The 20,504-nt window shown below is 32.1% G+C and overlaps 1 protein-coding gene across 6 annotated transcripts in view; it reads right to left on the reverse strand.

Moving 5' to 3' along the window:
* Nucleotides 1-1,522: 1,522 nt before the first annotated feature.
* The window catches only part of LOC100743983 (bromodomain-containing protein 2), a 20,260-nt gene continuing 1,278 nt past the window's right edge, over nt 1,523-20,504 (reverse strand). The window contains exons 2-24 of one of the 6 annotated variants that reach the window (XM_024368791.2): nt 18,852-19,139; nt 18,441-18,489; nt 17,781-17,822; nt 16,464-16,712; nt 16,105-16,299; nt 15,388-15,993; nt 14,898-14,975; nt 14,380-14,475; nt 14,193-14,294; nt 13,957-14,102; nt 13,725-13,875; nt 13,083-13,650; nt 12,808-12,966; nt 12,295-12,414; nt 12,029-12,178; nt 6,322-6,410; nt 5,840-5,957; nt 5,172-5,522; nt 4,272-4,829; nt 3,704-3,828; nt 3,465-3,614; nt 3,005-3,310; nt 1,523-2,490 (exon numbers count right to left, since the gene is read on the reverse strand). In XM_024368791.2, coding sequence (XP_024224559.1) covers nt 2,425-2,490; nt 3,005-3,310; nt 3,465-3,614; nt 3,704-3,828; nt 4,272-4,829; nt 5,172-5,522; nt 5,840-5,957; nt 6,322-6,410; nt 12,029-12,178; nt 12,295-12,414; nt 12,808-12,966; nt 13,083-13,650; nt 13,725-13,875; nt 13,957-14,102; nt 14,193-14,294; nt 14,380-14,475; nt 14,898-14,975; nt 15,388-15,993; nt 16,105-16,299; nt 16,464-16,712; nt 17,781-17,822; nt 18,441-18,489; nt 18,852-18,862 — 4,485 coding nt within the window. In that variant the 5' untranslated portion in view covers nt 18,863-19,139 and the 3' untranslated portion in view covers nt 1,523-2,424. Of the gene's footprint in view, nt 2,491-3,004; nt 3,311-3,464; nt 3,615-3,703; nt 3,847-4,271; nt 4,830-5,171; nt 5,523-5,839; nt 5,958-6,321; nt 6,411-12,028; nt 12,179-12,294; nt 12,415-12,807; nt 12,967-13,082; nt 13,651-13,724; nt 13,876-13,956; nt 14,103-14,192; nt 14,295-14,379; nt 14,476-14,897; nt 14,976-15,387; nt 15,994-16,104; nt 16,300-16,463; nt 16,713-17,780; nt 17,823-18,440; nt 18,490-18,851; nt 19,140-20,504 lie in introns of all 6 variants that reach the window. The other 5 variants (XM_024368789.2, XM_024368792.2, XM_003490793.4 and 2 more) reach the window with 5 other exon arrangements.

Raw genomic sequence — 20,504 nt, forward strand, 5'->3', positions numbered from 1 at the left:
CATCAAGTCCAGTTGCGATCGTTTAGAAAAAACCCGAAAGAAACCCGAAAGACTATACGAAATAAATTTCATGCGATCAGACAGAATCAGGTCTAGAGGCGTGTGTAATAATAAATTATTTGTATACGCTTTAATGTCGCTAGCTACGGTCATCTTTCGGCGAGGTACATAGAAATTTAAACGCTAGTCAACTCTTTTTGTCTGATCGGTCGTGCCTTTCGAGAAAGTTTTCTTTAAAAATTTGTCTTCAAAATGGCACGGCCGATTTTTAAAATGACACTTCCTTTTTAACGACACCTTCTAGACTTCATCAGGTTTTTCAAAAGCTGAATTGTACGATACCATGATAAATCGTGTTAAAAGAAACGCAGAATAAATAAAATTAAACGCTACGTATCGGTGATCTACCATCAATATCGTGTACGCCTTGATATAAAGCGAAAACAACGATTACTTGAGAGCAAAACGAGCTCATTCTGATAATGTTGTAACCATCGTGTATCGAAGTATCTACCAAATTGCGTATACGTCCTTCTCTGAATATCATAAAAGATCTTCGCATTGTTTGCAGTTGCAAAATATTTGTTCTAGTATCACGTAAAAAGTAACATGTATTTGTGAACAATAAACTCTTCCGGATTAAGATAAAAATAAAATCGAACATGTTTTACCACAAACAGCTTATGCGAACTTAGCGTTTCTTTAACTCCAAATAAAAACTCATTTGTCACGCTACAATAAAGAGAAAGACATTGCAGGTTTGAAAAGGCTCTTAAAAAAATAAAATTCCTTTTAATGAAATAATTTAATGATAATATTAATAATATTATTAATAATAATAATTAATATTAATGATGATAATAATAATAATAATGATATAACTTACATAATAACTATTGTTATTACGTAATGTCTATTACTACTATCTACTATCGCCATTATTATCGTAACTTCTACAAATTCAAATACTTCTTTAAAAATGAATCCGTTTGTAATAGTAGTAGAATAATAGCAGCACGCAATAAATTCGAACTTCAATCAGTAATCGGTTTTTCAAATTAGATATCGTTTTTTGTACTTTTTTTGCCGATTGAATGTTTCTACTCGGGACACGCATTATTACTGACAGATCACGTACAACATACAAAAGGCCGAGTTCTTTTTGTAAAATTTTAATCATGACCCCTTGAAAAAAATACCCTTTGCATCTTAATAATTTACTTCTTACCCTCTTTCTAATAAATTCTTTCACACAAACAGTTCATTTTTGTCGAAAAAAAAGAAAAAAAAAGAAAAAACCCGTAATTCTTTTCTAGATAATATTTCATTTACGAGTCGGTACCGTGTTACACTTTCTGTTTCTGTGATCCTAGAGTATACCAAGGATTAGGTACATGTGTGGAATCTGATCTAAAGGTTGGTAGGATTGATACTACATCATTCTATAATCACCTTACCATTATTCGTAATAATTGACGATTTTTTTCTAAGGTGAGTTTACAAATATTTCTTTCCTCGTCTCTCTTTTTTCTCCAAATCAATCGATCGGCCCTCTCTGATTTCCAAGTCAATTGAAATCGATATAGATCGGGCTATCGTAATGATTAATACGATTAAATTCATCAATGTGTATCTCCGCATATTAGGTATATTTTTTTCTATAGTATTGACTTAACAAGCCTATCTATTTCGTGATTACAAATAGTATATATTCATAATCCAGAAAGAAATATGCAATGAAATTATTAGTAATTGCTAATAATTATATGTATTATTGGCAGAAACACTGTCTATGTAATCCTACCAACGATTAATGACTGAATGTGGAAAAATATAAAACTTAACTAAATATACACACAACTTTTACTCTCCCCCCATGCTCTCATACTCATCCATTCGTTGATCGCACGTAATATATACTCTCTCTTTCTCTCCCTCTCTCACATACGCTTTCTTTCATTCACTTATCATCTTCTGTATAATATTTTTTTGTTTTGTTTCCAAATTTACATAAAGTACAAACTTATGAAACCCGGAAAAATGTAACACAATAGTCAGTGTAGCATTTTCAAAGTATTGTGTAAGTATTTATCTAATTACAGTAGGTCACACTTAGGTGTCCGTCGATTACACACAAGTTTTCCATCATTTGATAAACTGTCTCTTCTGATTCACTCGAACAATGAAATCAGGATTTTCCGTTGGAATGTCCCAACTCGCACCACCATTGTATTTTTTTACCGTTACACCGATCTTTTATTCAGTTTGTTGTTATTTCATTATTATTTCTTTATTTTTTATTATTATTATTATTTGTTATTGACTGACGTATATATTAATACGTTTCTTCTGTATCGTCCAGCGCCACACATTCATCCAAGTCCTGCCCGGTTTCAATGGATTTACAATGAGCGGCAAATAACATTATAACGATTCCTCAAACGCAGCCATCAAGTCACTTTGCATATTCATATCGATCTGTCCAGCCATCTGAAATAATAAATATACCCATTCTTGGCAAACTCGTCCACAACAATCGTAAACGAAAGAAAATCGACTAACGACTAATTCTTTCTATAAAACCGTTCAACGCTTCTGTTATCTTTCACACGTTCACGCCAGCGTTGCTGCTACGACCGCATATTATTATTAATTACATTTTAATTTCTATTATTTAAATTTTCAACTATACGGCAATTTTCTCTAGTTACGAAACGAAGAACTACATTTTTGGTGGTACGCACCGTCTGATGGAACATTCGAGTATGAGCCACCGGCGATGCACGCCGCCTGATGGCAGACTCGAGCGTGAGCCACCGGTCGTACTCGCTGGCGTCAACATGTTAAATATTTTCTACCTTGATTTTAATGATATTGTTTCTGTCTACTAGTGCTGTACGTTTGAATCTTCTTATATATTTATAATAGGTAAAACTTTAAAGGTGATTCTCTCACGAGATATGAAATATCCGCGCAGATAAAAAATTACAGTGAATCATCTTACCGCTTCGCGCCGTCGTCGTTCTTGTTCTCGTAATCTTTGACGTTCTCTTTCAGCTGCAGCCTTGTCTTGACTGGATGAATGGCTTGGACTACTACTATCAGTATCGACAATAGCTTTGACCTCTTCTGCCCTTGATGTAGCAGTCATGACGTTTCCTTGTTGATCACCAACAGTTTTCCTGACCTTGTCTAATGCATCTTCTTCTTCTCGTTCTCTTCTTCTTTCGCTCTCTTGCCGTAAGCGCTCTCGTTCTGCTTGTTCTTTCTGTTGTCTGCGCATTTCTTGTTGTTCCAACAGAGCTCTTTGCTATAAAACAAAATTAGTATTCATTGCAACATGTATGTATCTTATCTAGATAAAACGGAAGAAATAAGAAAATATTGTATTAAGTAACCACATATACATTATGTTCAAATAAAATTATTGTATTATTCACAAAATAAATATCATTCATACTAACCCTATCTTGTTTTTCCTTTGCTTGCTTTTTGAATGCTTGGAATGAATCCTGTGCAGCGCTTTTCATACTACTTCCTGCCGCAGATTGGGGACTCGATGCTTGTGCTAAAGATGACCATGATGAAGCATTTTTCACATTTTGTTCTACAGTCTGCGTAAGATTAACGGAGAAAGAAAATTAGATACGGAGATAATATAGGAAAGAAAGAAAAATACGTAATTGAACGATTGTTACTCTACCTTGTTTTTAAAAGCTGAAGCAAAATTCGACACAGGATTTTTCGAATCAGGCGGTGTCATCTTTTTCTCAGGCATGAGCTGCGAACTCGAATGATTTCCCATTGGTGGCATTCCTGTACTCATTTCTGCAAAAAGAGCTCCGGCTAGAGCAATAGTATTATATATTCGATTAGTAAGCAATTAATATAGCAGTCTAGAATGTGAACAGTATACATTAAAGAAAGACAGCGGGGATTAAACAAATTTTCAACAAATCTGATGCATTTACTTTACAACACCAGAAAATACTAGGTTCGCCATGCAAGAAGAAAAATGAAAAAGCATTATTTAAAATATAAGAAAGTAGAAATATTTTGTATTACTAAATACACGCACGCGCGCACGCACGCACATACACACTATTTTAGTATCAAATAGAAAATGTGAGAAATAATTAAAAAATAAAAGCGATCGAATGAATACAAGTATAATGAATTAAATTTAAACATAAAGATCGAAACTTGCTGCGGTGTAACATAGATATGCTTTGTAATGCATGCTTTAAACCTAAAATAATTATAATACATACCATCCATAGATTTTTGTGGTATTTGTGACTGAGGAACTGATATCGATTTTTCTTCTTTCTTGATTGGTATTTGAGATATTTGCATTGGCATAGAAACGATGGGCATGGGATCAAAAATTGAGCCCATTCCACCCATATTCATCCCCATATTAAGACCAGCTATACCATTATTATTCAACATATTAGGAGGAGAATTCTCACGCTTAATATTGGAAAATCCATTGGAATGCTGTTGCGACATTGTAGCGTTATGAGAATTTTGTATATTGGTCAATGGCGATGTTGTATTTATCATACTCTCTAGTTGATTGTGCATTGACATATGCGTGGCCAATCCTTGTGACAAATTCATATTAAGATTTGCCATGCTAATATTTCCAAGATTTAAATTAGATGCCATACTTGCAGGCATCATATTCACTGGTGTTTTTACATCAGGCAGTAAATTTAAATTTGTATTATTATTTGTTGTATGTGGTGTTTGAATCATTGGTATGTGCGACTTTTTTTTTAATGACATCGTTTGTTCCAACGACGTTTGCGTAGTAGGCACAGGAGCTATATACAAAAAGAAAATTTTATAAGAACATATTGACGTATGTTTTGCATTATAAAAATAAAATAAAACAAAACATAAATCTTATTAATTGCGACAATGCCCGTTCAATTGCGACTCATCTCTGCAACTATCTGGATAGATGTTATATTTGTATGGCTTGTTCACCTCTAAATAAGTTTGGAATTAGAGTGAAAAGTATTGAGTGTAAGCAACATACAGAGGATGCTTGCTTAATATACTAAGTAAATAGTTCTATAGTCAAATATTCAATCGATCAATCGGTTAAACATCGCTGCAATTAAACGGGTATAGTGCTGTATGCAGTAAAATAAAACATATACCTAGAGTATTGTATGGTTGCAAGAGGTCTGACTGTTGAGTTAAAGTTGCCCCGTCTGTAGGTACAGGTGTGTTTGCATTTGGGAAAGAACTGACGGATGTTGGTGGCTGCGGTGGCTGAGGCACAACCGGTGAAGCTACTATAGAATTCGTATTTGTAGGTGTAACACTCGGTGGTGGAGTTGGTGGATTAGATGTAGTAGCTGGTGGCGGTGTAGGTTTTTTTACAGGAGCAGTCGTAACCATAGCCGTGGATCGCGGTGGTTGCGCCGGCATGGATGCGTGACCTGTTACAGGCATTCCTTGACCAGTTGTAACAGTTGCTACTGCCACAGACTGTTGACTATTACCACCTAATAAAATTATTGTAAATGTGAAATTAATATAACGTATAATTACAGACATAAAATAGAAAATTTGATATGTCTTCGTGAGAGTGCGACGCGCTTTTGACAGTACATATTTCTATACGCCACAATGCTACAAGTTGTGATAAAATATTTTGTCGAATGGTGTTTAGTAATGTATACATGTTAAAGTATTAAAACCTCCTTGAAAATTATCTTGTCTGTAAATACAATCATCACTTGATCATCTATATGAGTATTTTCCGTTTTGAACATTAACATTAATTTAATTCACTTAAATAATTCAAATAGTTTGTACACACCTTGTTCCGAAGAAACGTTGCTAGATTGTGTTACAGCTGGTTTTGTTATTGGTCCCGTAGAATTTGTTGGAGGTTGACTGTTCATTAAAAGACCTCCGGTATGATTCAATGTAGGTGCCTAAAGAGCGTACTGTCATTTAATATATCATGCATAAAAGAAAAAATGTTTTACTATGTACTATGCACTTTACTATGTACTATGTACTATGTATCCAGGAAGATTCAGATATAGAAGACAAATATAATATCATTTATAAAAAATACGTATATGCATGACTAAACGTATATGACTAAACTAAGTACACTATACGAAACATGAATGTAATTATCAAAGTAAGAAACATAATTAACGTGATTATAAATATACTTCGATTATAGTATTTGGTTGTGACAATAAAGAAAAAAAAGAAGACATGGAACGAGTTAACAATTAATCGATGCAAACATTGTGATCTACTGGTTCCTACAAGATAAAATCTTACCGATGTAACTGTAGTCGTTGTGGAAGGTGGCCCTGCACTTGGTGTATTCTTCTTTGCTTTCTTTCTTGGAGGACGATTGGAAGAGTTTCCTGCAATTGAATGTAACGTGCATCTAATGGTGAATACGTGCAATCAACTGTTTTCTCGTTACAAGAGACAGATTGATGAAGACATAGTGAAATGCAGTGTGCAGAGGATACCAATCATGAATGCTTGTTTTCAGAATTTAAAAAAATTCTCTCAGAGAATGCCAGCTAAATGTTATATATATTAGAAACAAAATCAAAAGACTTTGAGCATATATTTTCTAATAGATTTTATTCATATGCTTATATTATAATTGTATCACTGTGTACAACAATGTTAATTTAAATATCTCAATTGTATGACTTTTTGTGTGGACACTTTCATCTTAATGATCTCTTTATATTAAAAAATTTTAATGCGCTGAACAATTCTTTTTCTCATTCTACATAAAGTTAGTTGTATTCAATTCATTTATGAATAATTGCGTGTGCATATATATATATATATATACATACATATATATATATTATATTTTTTTATATATATATATATACATATATATGTATACACATCATAAATACATACATACATACCACGCGCACGCACATACGTTCACGCTCACGTGCAGCGAAATTGCCACATACACATATATATAACGTCATATATATGTATGCGAGGAGCACGCAGTTCCCACGAGAATAATAATAATAATAATAATAATAATAATAATAATAATAATAATAATAATAATAATAATAAAATATAATATAATAATATAATAATGATTGTTACAATATAATAATCATGACAGTGACGAAAATGATGATTACAAAGTGTTGACTGCAAAAACCATCAAACTGCCTTTGTTTCTTTTCCTTTCCTCAGTACTCATACAGTGTATTGTAATTGTAATTGTAATTGTAATTGTAATATAATATAATTAATGCAGTGTAATAAAATTAAGGCAAATAAAAGTGACGTAAATAGTACAATCAACTTAAACATGAATGATACAGGAGTCTCATACTCATACAAGCGGTTTCAAATGTAATTTCAAGTCGCAGTTAGCACAATATTGAGATCGGTGGCAAAATGCTCCTGCTCGATGTTTGTACGATATCAGTTACAAGCAGCAATTCTAACACTATATTCAATCTGATTCATGCTCGTAGATAAATCATATTCATCTATGGAATGGTCGATAGTAAACTACAATTCACAGAATGTACAAATACAAGACAAAACAATTGCAAGAGGAAATAACGAAGAGCGAAGAAACATCGAGTAGAAGTTCCAGCATATCTTAATTTATATAATATAGTTAACTGGACCACCAAATGAGCCAACCCCGACTCTGTACGATTTTGAAGAATCAATATTTTTCATCTTTTTTACTTCATTCATCTACTATCTTTGTATATGCATTTAAAAAAGTTTCCTCTCTGTCGCCTCTTTTTCTCTTAACTTACAACTATTATTAATATTTTATGATATATTAGTTTTCACTATGTACAAAACGCGTATGCTTGTGTTATTGTTGATATTCAACACGTAATACGCACAAAACAGATGGAACGCACGTGTGATTGTTGAGAGCTAGAATAATTAGTGGTTTTAAATAAAAAGGATATCTCGAATCTCGATAAAATAGCAAGTTCGTTGAATCTGCTTTTGCGTATAACGATCTCGAAGGAAGAATGACGTTCCAGTCTAAAGATGCGAAAAAATGTTGACGCGTGCTTTTATGTGGAATAAATGCTACAAAAAATTTCGGAAGGCAATATCAGTATTATTATAAAATGCCCTATATCTCGTGTTACAAGCTAATGGTGATTGTATTGTAGTAGATGCATAGTTTCTATCTAATTCAGCACACGCCATTAATTTGATCTCACATAGTCTAACTAATTATTTGGAATCTTTCTATTTACTTTCGGTATTTTGAGAAACATAAATAGTAGGACTCTATTTTGAACAACGTTTTGTATCTATTTCAATGCTTATAACTTTTTTAGAAATCAACGGATAGTTTCCTCACCAATTATAGTTTCTTTTCACAAAATTAGTTATAATTAATTTCTTCCAACTTCATTCTTTTGCTGGAACAGTAAGTACGCTGCTGGCTGTACGATTAATGATAACATTAAATTGTACTGAGTGCAAATTTGATCACTTTTCTTTTTTTAATGTTCATGTTATGCAACAATTTGAAGCGTGAAGTGCTTTCTCGAAAGCACCTTCAAATCTTATATCAGTTACGTCCATAACGTCTCACGTATATTATTTACTATATATAAGAACTAAAGTTCTTCTTTTTTTACATGATATTTCAACAAAAACGCTATCACGGAGCAGATATTTATACATAGAAATATAAAAACAAAATATCACTAAAACTAACTTCATTCGAACTTGTGTAAAAGGTTTTCTAAAAACGTTTTAATAGGACGGGTTAAAATTAATGTTATTTGAGACTTTATAACACGAATACTATGAACCAGTTGCATGTGTTATGTATATTCAAGAAATGTATTACTGAGACGAAACCAGATTTATTTTTTATAAGGATAAGTATTCTTTTATATAGCAAGGTATGTAAAACCACACCGATCTACATAATTAATAATTATTATCTGACATAGTGATATTGATTTAGTAAAACGAAACTGTACTAATCTGTAGTTCAAGTAACTTTAAAAATGAAAAACTGACAATAGCTATCAATGAAGAACTAGTAGTAAATAGAACAATGAAACGACGATTAGCAAAGCTTAGCGGAGTGCAAACAATGTGTTTGGAGGCTAGGGTTCCTTGTTTGTATTGTAGACCACTTCTTCCACCTGCTCTCGTTCCTAATTCTTCTATAATTGTCGTCAGTTCTCTCTATTCATTAGAAACAGTGTATCTACCTTTATCTGTCTGTGTTGTCAGTTTGTACACTCCCCTTGCCGTTCTCTGATATGTCAACATAAACCTTGTATGCTCAAAGTCATTAATCTCATAAAAAATAAATGAAAATTATTGATTGTATCACATATCACTTTCTCCGCACACTTTACATTTGTTTTGTAACTGTCTTTTACTCGAATCCATGTAGTTAAAGGAAGAATTAAGATTTTAGCTTAATTTCACCGTTTCATCTAAATAATATAGTGTACTATTATACCAAAGCGTATTTATGAGGTGATAAATCTTAGTAATTGACTTTTTAAAGGAAGCACCACTTCTTTGGCTTTATCAAAATCAAACTAATTGAGAAATGGAAATCATTATATGAGGTAACATTAGGTAAGAGTTTCTTAGGAAATATGTGAACTCTGAAATTGTTTGCGGAGACAATTAACACGAGAGTGTATCTAATCAAAATCAGTATTTGACGCGAAAGCTGTGGATTATAATAACCTTAGAATGTGGATTTGAAAATCCAGCCACCAATACACATTGTCTGCATTTGTTTCCCGTGTGTATCATAATATTACTGCCTAATTTGTTTTTCTTAAATATTAACTATTAAGTCCATAGTCTAAACTGTGGAAACAAATATAGTGTTCAGAAGCCTAAACACAGTTCTCACGTCACTCAGGTAATAAGTGCATATTTACACTTAATGTAATAATGACGCTCCTTAAATATCATTGTACTATCTTCTGAGAAATGATACGACATGAATGAATCGATGTGAGGAAACAAACTTAATGATTTAAAAAACACAGTGATACAAGTAATGCTCTGCTTATCAATTAATGTAAATAAATATTAAATTTGCAAGAGTTAATATATTGCATGATGTTGCTTGGGTTACGTAGGGCAATATAATTGTCAGGAGAAGCTACAATGTATACTCCAAGGTACTAACATTTGACACTACAGTCCCTGTAGCTACAGTTTAGTATGTTGTTTATATATATTTTATACAACTTTCTTATGTTCTAACTGCACAACCTTACTATTCCAAATGTCTGATCAGTTTTAAAACACACGTGTCCTTACACACTTTAACACGAGACTGCAGTGAAAAATTCAGTGACCTTGAATAGTGAACTATACTTGACTTTCGAGCAACAGAATGTATTGTCAACACCGACAGGGCAAGAGAAAATATAAGTAATCATCTTTAATCAATAATATAATTTGTGAAACAAGCTGGCATGGCATATGGTATCCTCTAAACACAGTCTGCACTCCACTAGCTCACCTTTTTTCTTACCATTGCATATTGTCTAGTAAATTAAATAAAAATTCTTTGATTGCGTCAAGTTTCATCAAAGATTTGATGTTCGAAAACACTTTCAAAGATACGTTTATTTAAAAAATTATACGCAAATGTAAATAAACCTATGGTTATGTATTTACGCGATATCAATTTCATAATGACAATAAGTATATTTTCGCGATGAAACTTGACACCATATTCGTACTTGCATTAATATAACGCAGCACTTAAGCTATACGAATAACGCCGTCCTAATAAATACAATTAATAAGCAAGATTTAGCAGCTTAAGAAGATATTTGCGATGCCTTTGTGCAGTCGAACCCTCGTTTAAAAAATCTTTTTATATTTACTTTCCAACATCACCATTGCATATATTGCATCAATAATGTTGCACTAGTATATTCGATTGTTTGGTTGCCAATACAAAATTAGTTAGGCACAGAGTTCAAGTTATCTTTTCTAAATATTAAGTCATCGCCAAATCATGGGGTATTAAATGCTATTATCATTTTCTTGTATAAGAAGATACAAATCTGGTATATATTCTTTAAGTATTCTTTTCTTTTCCTTTTTTTCTTGAAAACTGATGATTAATAGATTCGGTTAAAACTATGTTAATAATAACACAGTATCTTTTAATTAATAATCTATTCATAAAAATACAATATATAAATTATAAATGTATTATGTCGCATGCAAATTCTTTTTAGGAGTTTAGGTATTTATATAATATTTATTGGAGATTAATGATATTAGAAAAAATAGTAAATAAATAAAATAAAAGCAATTTTACAATAACTGAAACACAAGATAAATCATGCATAAACAGTAACATTCTCTTTATGCGATAGAAATAACATCAAAGTAAAACAAAGTAATGATTTTATACATATATCTGTACCTTTTATTAATATATAGCAAGTACCCACATGAAATGGCGAATAACCTTATTTGAAATAACTAGGAGAGATTCACGTCTATGATTTTCATATTTCGTTTAAAGTAATAAGCTTTTTCATAGTTAATTTAAACAAATGTACTTGACAAATCAAAGAATATACAAGTATATAGGGATACTATAAATAGAAAGTATAAATAGAAATGTACAGTTTATAACTAATCTGTCGTGATATGACAAAAAAGTGAAATATTAAAGAAAATGAAAATATTGAACGTTAAGTGCTTGCTAGAGGTTTATAAGCATATTGTCTTTATAATATTTATGAGCATAAACGTGAATAGAAACCTGTGCTCTAGAGAATAAGTTACTAGATAATAAATGTTATGAAAATTTTTGACTAAAAATATTCATTTTTTAAATAAACAGTCGCAAATAACTCCATAATTTTAAATCTCACAGAAAAATTAGTTCATATTTCCATGAAAACTACTTATTTTTAAGTAGTTTATTGTTCCCAAGTAAGGGTCTAATAATAGCAACAGTTACATGAGGTTTATATCTAACCTGCTTCACTGTCGCTTGAATCACTGGAGCTCGAAGAAAGAGAACTACTGCTGGAATCACTATCACTGCTACTACTGCTCGATGCTGACAATCGCGAAGGCCCACTAGCTCCTCCAGTTCCAACTACATCGACTGATTTACTACTGTCCTCTGTTAAACAAATTTGAGAATAAATTTAGATATTTGTAATCACTTTATGTTATAATATTCTATCTTCATCTATAGAAAATAGAAATACAGGCTTATATTATAGTCAAAGTACCAACCTTTTTTTGCTGTTTTCTTAACATTGCCTAATTGCCCTGTAACATCTTGTAATCTTTTCTCTAGTTCCTGTTTTTTCTCTGCCATTTGTTCATCCTTAGATTTACCACTGACTTTTTTATCTATGAAGAATACGAAAATGTCGAATACATTAAAAATGTATATAGATAAGCATGTATTATTTATTAATCGAAGCTTCGCTTTAAAAACTATATGAAAATAATGAGTATATTCAAATAAATTATAATAATTACTTAATAATCCTGAAATAGTAAATTATAAGAGATATCATATCTCTATCAACAGTAAATACTACTAATGCAGTATTATTAAGAATTAAACCTAGTAACATTTATTTCATTATATCTTTAAACTATATCACTTATTCAAATATATTTTTATATTTTAATAACTATAAAAAATACCCTAGTAGTTTTAAAACAATAAAAAAGAATAGAAAACCAGATAACGAATCTAAATTATAAAACTGTTGCAGAACCTAAAATAAATCTTACGTGGCTTTTTTCTAAGACACGAAGCGACATAGCTTTCTAATTCCCTCAGTGTGGATGGTTTCAATGTTTCAAAATCAATCTCAATTTCATCTGGATTGGAATCCCTTAATGAAGGCTCCCGAGATTGTATTATATGCACAACACGTCCTAATTTATCTCCTGTAATAAAAAAAAAAGTAACAATGTATTCTGAGAAAAAATTTCTTACGTTTCTTACATTTAAAACGAACTTTCATATTTATATTATTAACTATTCATTAACTATTATTACTTACCAGGTAATTTATTAATATCCAAACTAAGTTGCCTTTTCTCATCATAAGACATTGGCTTAGCATTATCTTCATCTTCTGAGTCAAATGTAATGGGTGGCGGTTGACTACTAGCGTTTTTCTTCTTAGTTCCAGCCGATCTGCTATTTGCTTTTGGCCTCTTATTTGCAGTATTTGCTGTCGCAGCTTTCCCAGGCCCTCTTCCTTTTCCCTTTGGCTTAGCATTTGCCGCCGTTGGCAGATGATGACTCATGCTTCCTGTTGCATGAGTTTTATTAGGTCCTACCGCTATTGCAGGATGATGAAGATCACCACCCATACCACCAGGCATTTTTAAATCACCCGCTCCCATTGCAACACTGGCTATACTAGCACCAACACTATCAGAGACACTTGGGATTCCACCACTTGGTTTCATTAGTTCTTTCATGGCACCAGTATGACTGGCAACTAGGCTACTACTTTTATTGCTCATTGGCCTTGACTTTGCCTTATCTGGTTTCTTTTTTTTACTTTTCTTCTTACCACTTTCTTCCACTAATTTCCTCATTTGTTCTTGCATAGCTTTCAGCTGTAAACCAAATTCATTTTTTTGTACTACATATATATAAAAAAATTATATCAATATAAAAGATTAAAAAATACCTCTTGCTGTAAAGCTACTAATTTTTGAGTACGTTCTTCATCTGAATCATCACTCTCAGAAGAACTTTCGGATCCGGAACTGCTGGCACTACTACTGCTACCTTTCATGCCAACCATACTTCCCATTGGTTCATCCGGAATTTTCGCATACCTAATTCATTAAACGTCTCATTTCATTAAGTAAGATAGGAAAAATAAATAAATTTTAGCATAGATATTTGTAAAAACGAACCTCATTTCAAAAACATCTTGAAGTTTCCTAGCCATTGCAACAACGTCATGGTCAGGAGGATTGTATTTATAACAATTAGTGAATATGAGTCTCACATCACTAGCGAACTCTTGCGCTGTTTTATATTCACGATTATCCATTTTTGTCTGTAAAAGAACGATTGTGTCAGTTAAAAGCACAGATTTTTAAAAGAATACAATACAAAATCTAATCTAAATAGTTTAAAAAACATTAACCTTTACAGTACCAAGATCCATTGGTTTCTTGATAATATCATGATAATCGTGGAGGCCCAGGAGTTCTGCATCAACCGGTTTGTAAAATGGCCATGCATATCCCTGTACACAATTAGAGTATAAATTATAGATTGAAGGATAGACTTAATGTTCTTTCTATTCATATATAAGATTCATAATACATTACCGAATGTTTCTTTGAGAATAATTCTTTCAAAATCTCGTTACAGGATTTCAAAGCTTCTGAAAGCTTTTCTTTCGACTTCCCAGTAGTATGTTGAGGCTGCAAAATAATATTTAACATAATAAATACAATTATGAAAAAATTAAGAAATTACATTATCAAACACCATAGATTGTAAAAAAAAAAAAAAAAAAGGAAAAGAAAAAGAAAACAGAAGAAAAGAAAAGAAAAAAGATATCAACTCATGAAAGTATTTTTAATGCTTGTCTGTCTAGCTAGTCTGGACTAGGTTATTGGGGTTTTTCCCAACATTCCAAAAGGGAAGTCCCGATGTCCTTTCATCTCCGACATATATAAACAAAAAGTTTATATATAAAAAAAATATTAGATATTAAAATAAGACAAAAAATTTGTATGCTCTTTCTATTCTTTTTTTTATATATATATACATGTATCTAAAATGAAATGACAAGACAACACAAATGAAAGGAAGGACCATGAAGGAGTAGTAATAAGTGTACCTGTTGGGCCATTGCCCCGATCAGAGGCATGTTGGCCTGGTGGAATGGCACTAAGCCGTCTTCCGCTTGCCTCGTTGGCTGAAACAGCCATGTTACGAACTCTTTGTTAATGTATTAATGGATGATATGATTACAGCATGCAAGGAATAAAAATAGTTGAATATATATGATATTTTAGCTTATTTAAATGATTATTAAAAATTTACGTATCCATATTACTGAAATGATGAACTCTTTTTTTTTGCTAGAATTTTACCGTTGTATGCAAAGCGAGGCAAAGAAGTTTAAATTTTGTTTTTTTATAGATAAGCTTTATACTGCCAACGTTTTTTTGATCAAATAATTTTTCTAGGTACGTGTGATTAAATGATGAATAGGTTGTACGTTCAATATGAAGATAGTATGAAAACATACACATGAACGCTTCGACATTTTAGAAAATACTTAGTTGCATGAATACCTTATTAAATAAACAAGATATAACTTTTACCTTCTTTATTTGTCGGCCAGACTCTCGCCTTGTGGGTATTTTGGCATTTTTAGGATCCAGTTTATATAGAGGTTCGAAAGAATTCGCAGTAGGAGTCGTGGTATCAGCCTTTCTCTTCACTCCCTTTTTAAGTTTTGCTGGTTGAGATGGAGGCATTACCGTAGGTGCAGTGGGAACTTGTGGAGGAGGAGGCACAGCAGAAGCTGCTTGTGGATCCATTGCTGGTTGTGCATGATAACCGCTAGTTGGAGGGACCACTTGTTGAGGCAGAGAGTTATGTGTAGCCATGGGAGTAACCCCCATGGTTGATGGAGGAGCAATAGTAGTTGTATTAGTGCTCCCAGGTACAGATGCAGGTGCTTGGGTGCCAAGAGGAGGCATAGGAATTACACCTGTTGTCCCAGCTGATGTAGCTGAAGGCGTTAGGCTATTTGGTACACTGGAAGTAACTGCAGCTGCACCAGAGGAAGGTCGACCTCGACCTGTGCCTCCTGCAGCCCCTGCCACACCACCTACTGGTGCTCCAACTCTGCCAGCTTTCTTGCCCTTGGGTCCTTTTGGAACCGGGGGTTCGAGTTCCACCTCCTCTTTTGGCATTTGTGCAACCTAGTTTCGTTGATATTTATTTTAAATTACCATATATGTACAATTTATATTTATATATATATATGTATATTATACATATGTATGTATAAAATGTTAAATAAGTGTAACTACCTTTGTGAGAAATAATTTTTCGAGAGCTTGTGCCATAACCACAACATCTTCTCCAGGTTTGTTGTAAACATAACAATTGGTGAACATTGTATTGAAGTCTTGAATGCATTCTTTCCCACTCCAATAATACGTATTCTCTAATCGTTTTTTGATTGTGCCCAGATCCATTGGCTGCTTTATAATTTTGTGGTAATCCTATTAAATTTACAAATATTTAACTGATTTACAAGTAATTAATCAAATTCTATTGAATATTTATAATGTTAAATTAATGTTTAAGGTGTCTTCATATTTTTATAGCATTCTTAATATTTAGATAATGAAATAAACACTAGAAAATAAATATAAAATCCACATACTGGCAGATTGAGCTTCTTGGCATCTACAGGTTGCTGGAAAGGCCACGCAAATTGATGCTTCCATACTGGCTTGAGTACACCTTTCTGAAGAAATTGCAGTTGATTGGTAACACGTCCTGGACGATTAGGTGGAGGCACAACAGGTGGTTGGACTACACCATTCACAGGTTCCACGGGTGGCTCATCACGTGGTGGTGGCTCCTTTGCCGGAGTTGCTGGTGTAGTCGTTGTCTTACCAGGTGCACTTGTCTGCATTATCCAGTTTATACATATGTGTTTTATGTCGATGTTACTTTATTTCATTAGTTAGCTCTATAACTACTGTTATTATGTAATATTAAATCCATGAATAAAAATAAAATTCTCCTCCAAAGCGCAAATTATACCACTACTTCTTTTTTATATAAAATCAACATTTAGTAATTAAAATTGCAAATAATATTGCTATATAAATCATGCTTTGGTATTCTATTACTTTTATTTTTATAAAACCTTTATCTTAATAGATAAGAATAGAGGTTATTGTTTTTAATAAGATAGTCCCTCAAAATTCTAGTAGAAACTGTTTAACACATAACAAAGTTAAATAATTTGATCCATCTATTTAGTAGAATTTCATTATGGTATATAAATTTAGGAATAGTAATAAGATTCGTGCATCATAAAAGTAGATAAACCCATTCATGCAACGAGCGAATTAGGCTGCTAAATATTTAAATTCCATAACCACAGGCAAGCAATTTAGAATTTCTTTTAATAGAAGTCTAATTGAATATGTAATAAAAATATATGTATGTTACAAAAATATTTCCAACTGAAACATAATGGCAACTCTAAATCATTTCATACAATCATGCAATTAAAGCGTAATAAGGGGAAAAAAATAGATAAAACAAAAATAAAATGAAGTTGAATCAAACGAAATGAAACAAACATAAATTTTTTTTCTATTAAAATACTCTACATATAGAGAGTATATACAAATTTGTCCAAATTGTATTTTGTACGAAATGACTTGCAAGCTTTAAAAATGTATATTATAAACATTTAATATCAAATAAAACTAAAATGTATCAGCAAAAAGTATCTTGCTTCATAAGTAATGCACAAGTAAAACACATAATTATTAATATATATATAATAATCTTATATTCTTTTTTTATATTTTAGTCTATCTAGTATTAGTTTACTTGTACATAATTTTATAAAAATATAGAAGCAAGATCAAAAATTGCCCTTGGTACAAATTTGGAGCTGCCATTTTATATTTTAACCATACATATCCTAGTTGAAACAATAGTCAACAAGGAATCTCACCTTCGGTATATTACACAGCCTTTCTCGCTCCTCCACATCTAACTGTAATTCATACATACCATTCAATCAAACAGCACTTGATTTTATTACATAAAGAAAAAAATTATGCTCAACATAATACCATGAGTAAGGACATAGTACATAAGTACAGTTGAAACAAGTTTGATTTTTATCCCAAATAATGTATATAGTTTAGAAATAGATAGCAGATATAAATTACAGCAATAGGAGGGAGAATAGTTAACAGTTACAAATCTAATATCTAATTTAAAAAGCATGTTTAGTTTAAATTTCAATATAAATTGTGTCCCTATTTAGAAACTCTATACTAAGAATTAAAGAAATTTTATATAGATACTACTCACAAGACTATATAATAAGGCATTTAAACAAAGAAATAAGAAAAGTAATGTAATTTATATTTAATATAATAGAATATAATGAAAGAAAACTTGTTCTGCTTCTATAAGAAACAAAATCTTTAAAATAAAAAATAAATTGACGAATCTCTATATGCTGTTTAGCACATTTTGTCAACTACATTAGGGACACACAAAGGAAATATATGTACTGAATACAGCTTTTATATATAGCATTAGTAGATTAATAAGCAAGCTGCATTTTAAATTAATATTTCATGAAAGTTAATCTATAGCTTACCGAATTATTTTGCGAGATAGTGTCCACCTGCTGCATCTTGGCTTCGCTTCTGCAACAAAAAAATACAAGTTCGTAAATAAATTACAAAAACAAACATTAAAGGAAAGGATTAAAACATTCAGTATCAAATTTTACATCGCATTGTGGGCTTACAATATCTTGATCTTTTAAATTCACTTGTATATATAACCTATTCTACTTTATCATTGTAACATAAAGTCACAAAATACCACATTTTTCAATGCTTTTCATAGATCAGTAACCATGTTTATAGCCGTCTCTTGAAATTGCAGGATTCATTATACGAGAGATGTTAAACTCCAACTGATACAAACTTCGCATTTCATGAAATAACTAGGTGTATTTTATAATATAAGGCTCATCTAGTCCACGGTAATGAGCTTCACCTACCTTTCCGACATATATGGTACATAAATGCTATGCAGCAGGTAACTGCCTTACGTTGCTGCTTGACGCTATGAGGCTTCATCAACAATCGAGATGGCAAGGATATATTCTGAATCGAGCATGGTAGCTCACTAATTGCTTGCCAAGATGATTGCGCTGCAACCAGGGAGATTGGTGCCGTGGAGGCATAACACTACTCAAGCCTACCAAACGGTAGTACTTTGAATGTCAGCCCTGTACACTGATGTGAGACTCCGTACCTCCAGCCAAGACTTGCGACATTAGCAACATCTGGATAACATAACAACAGGACCCCGTATTGTAACAGCCCCATATTGTTTTATCGCTTTAGAGCAAGTTAAACATTGATATATTTTCAAGTTACATGTGTATATGTATGTATATATACACATCACTATAAATTATTTAACATATCATGCAAAACCGAATGTATAAGATACATGCTCGACATATATTTTTTCCATTTTACTAAACATAAACTAGCAATATTTATCATCTACCGTACCAAGATACGTTCAAATTGCTCTGTTAAACCTTTCCTGTCAATGAAGTTGTTTATGAAACTTTTACAACTGAAAACTATAATTTGTGAAACAGTAATATAGAATGCATGTATCAAAATAAATAACGCTTATTAACATCCAGATACTTATGAAAGGTGTTCTTTGTGTGTTTGTAAAAAAGAATTGTATCTCTTTGCAATAATCATAAAAAACATAAATGTAGCTAGACTATAATCTTTTCAGCCCTTCTTTATAACGCTATATTATCATTCTTTTATTATTATTCTTTTTATTATTATTATTCTGATGTAAATAATATACGACACAATTAATCTTGATTTTAAAATATAATTAAATCGTACTGTAAATTTGTTCTTATATATCTCATTATAAATACATACATAGATAGACAATTGCAACCTTCCAATATTATACTTTATATAAGGGATCTAAAGCGTCAAGTTAAAGACAAAAGAACAATTTGGTACAACAAAGTTACGAAAATTCAAAATCAAGAAGATGTACGTAAATAATATATACAAATGCTAAAAGTATAAGATAAAGAATGAATTGATCAGAAACAGCGTGTCCAAAGCATAATACTTTTGACACACAGTGATATCTGCAAATGTATACAAGAATCAACGTGCATACCCTATTGTTCGAAACCAGTATAAGCCAAAATGGAAAGTTTGATAAAAGTAGCACAAATAACTGGTACACTGGTATAGAAAGTGAGCTGACTATTAAAATAGAAAATTGATAATACATAGGAAAAAACGATGTTGTAAACGACCATAAGATCTCTCTGATGGGAAGCAAGAGCTTCTGCAATGGTGAAGAGGAGCATTGCCAGAACAATCCATGCCGCGAAGACGTTCTACTATTGGTATTCGTATCAAGGGCAGAGATAAGTGAAGAATTCGTGGGTCGAACAGGTGCTTGGTGGTTAGAAGTTGTTATAGTAAGAAAGGAGAAAGGTGAGATCCTCGATACGAGCGATACGAGCGATACGAGCGAGACGAGCAAGAGACGACGGTAGAGAAATAAACGCGGTAGATGCGGGATTAGAAAGAGGAGGAGGACAAGTAGGAGAAGATGACGAGGGGAAGGGTAGCAGACCCGCGCCCAG

Source organism: Bombus impatiens, unplaced genomic scaffold (assembly GCF_000188095.3).
Source record: "Bombus impatiens unplaced genomic scaffold, BIMP_2.2 scf_0478, whole genome shotgun sequence".
Lineage (NCBI taxonomy): Eukaryota > Metazoa > Arthropoda > Insecta > Hymenoptera > Apidae > Bombus > Bombus impatiens.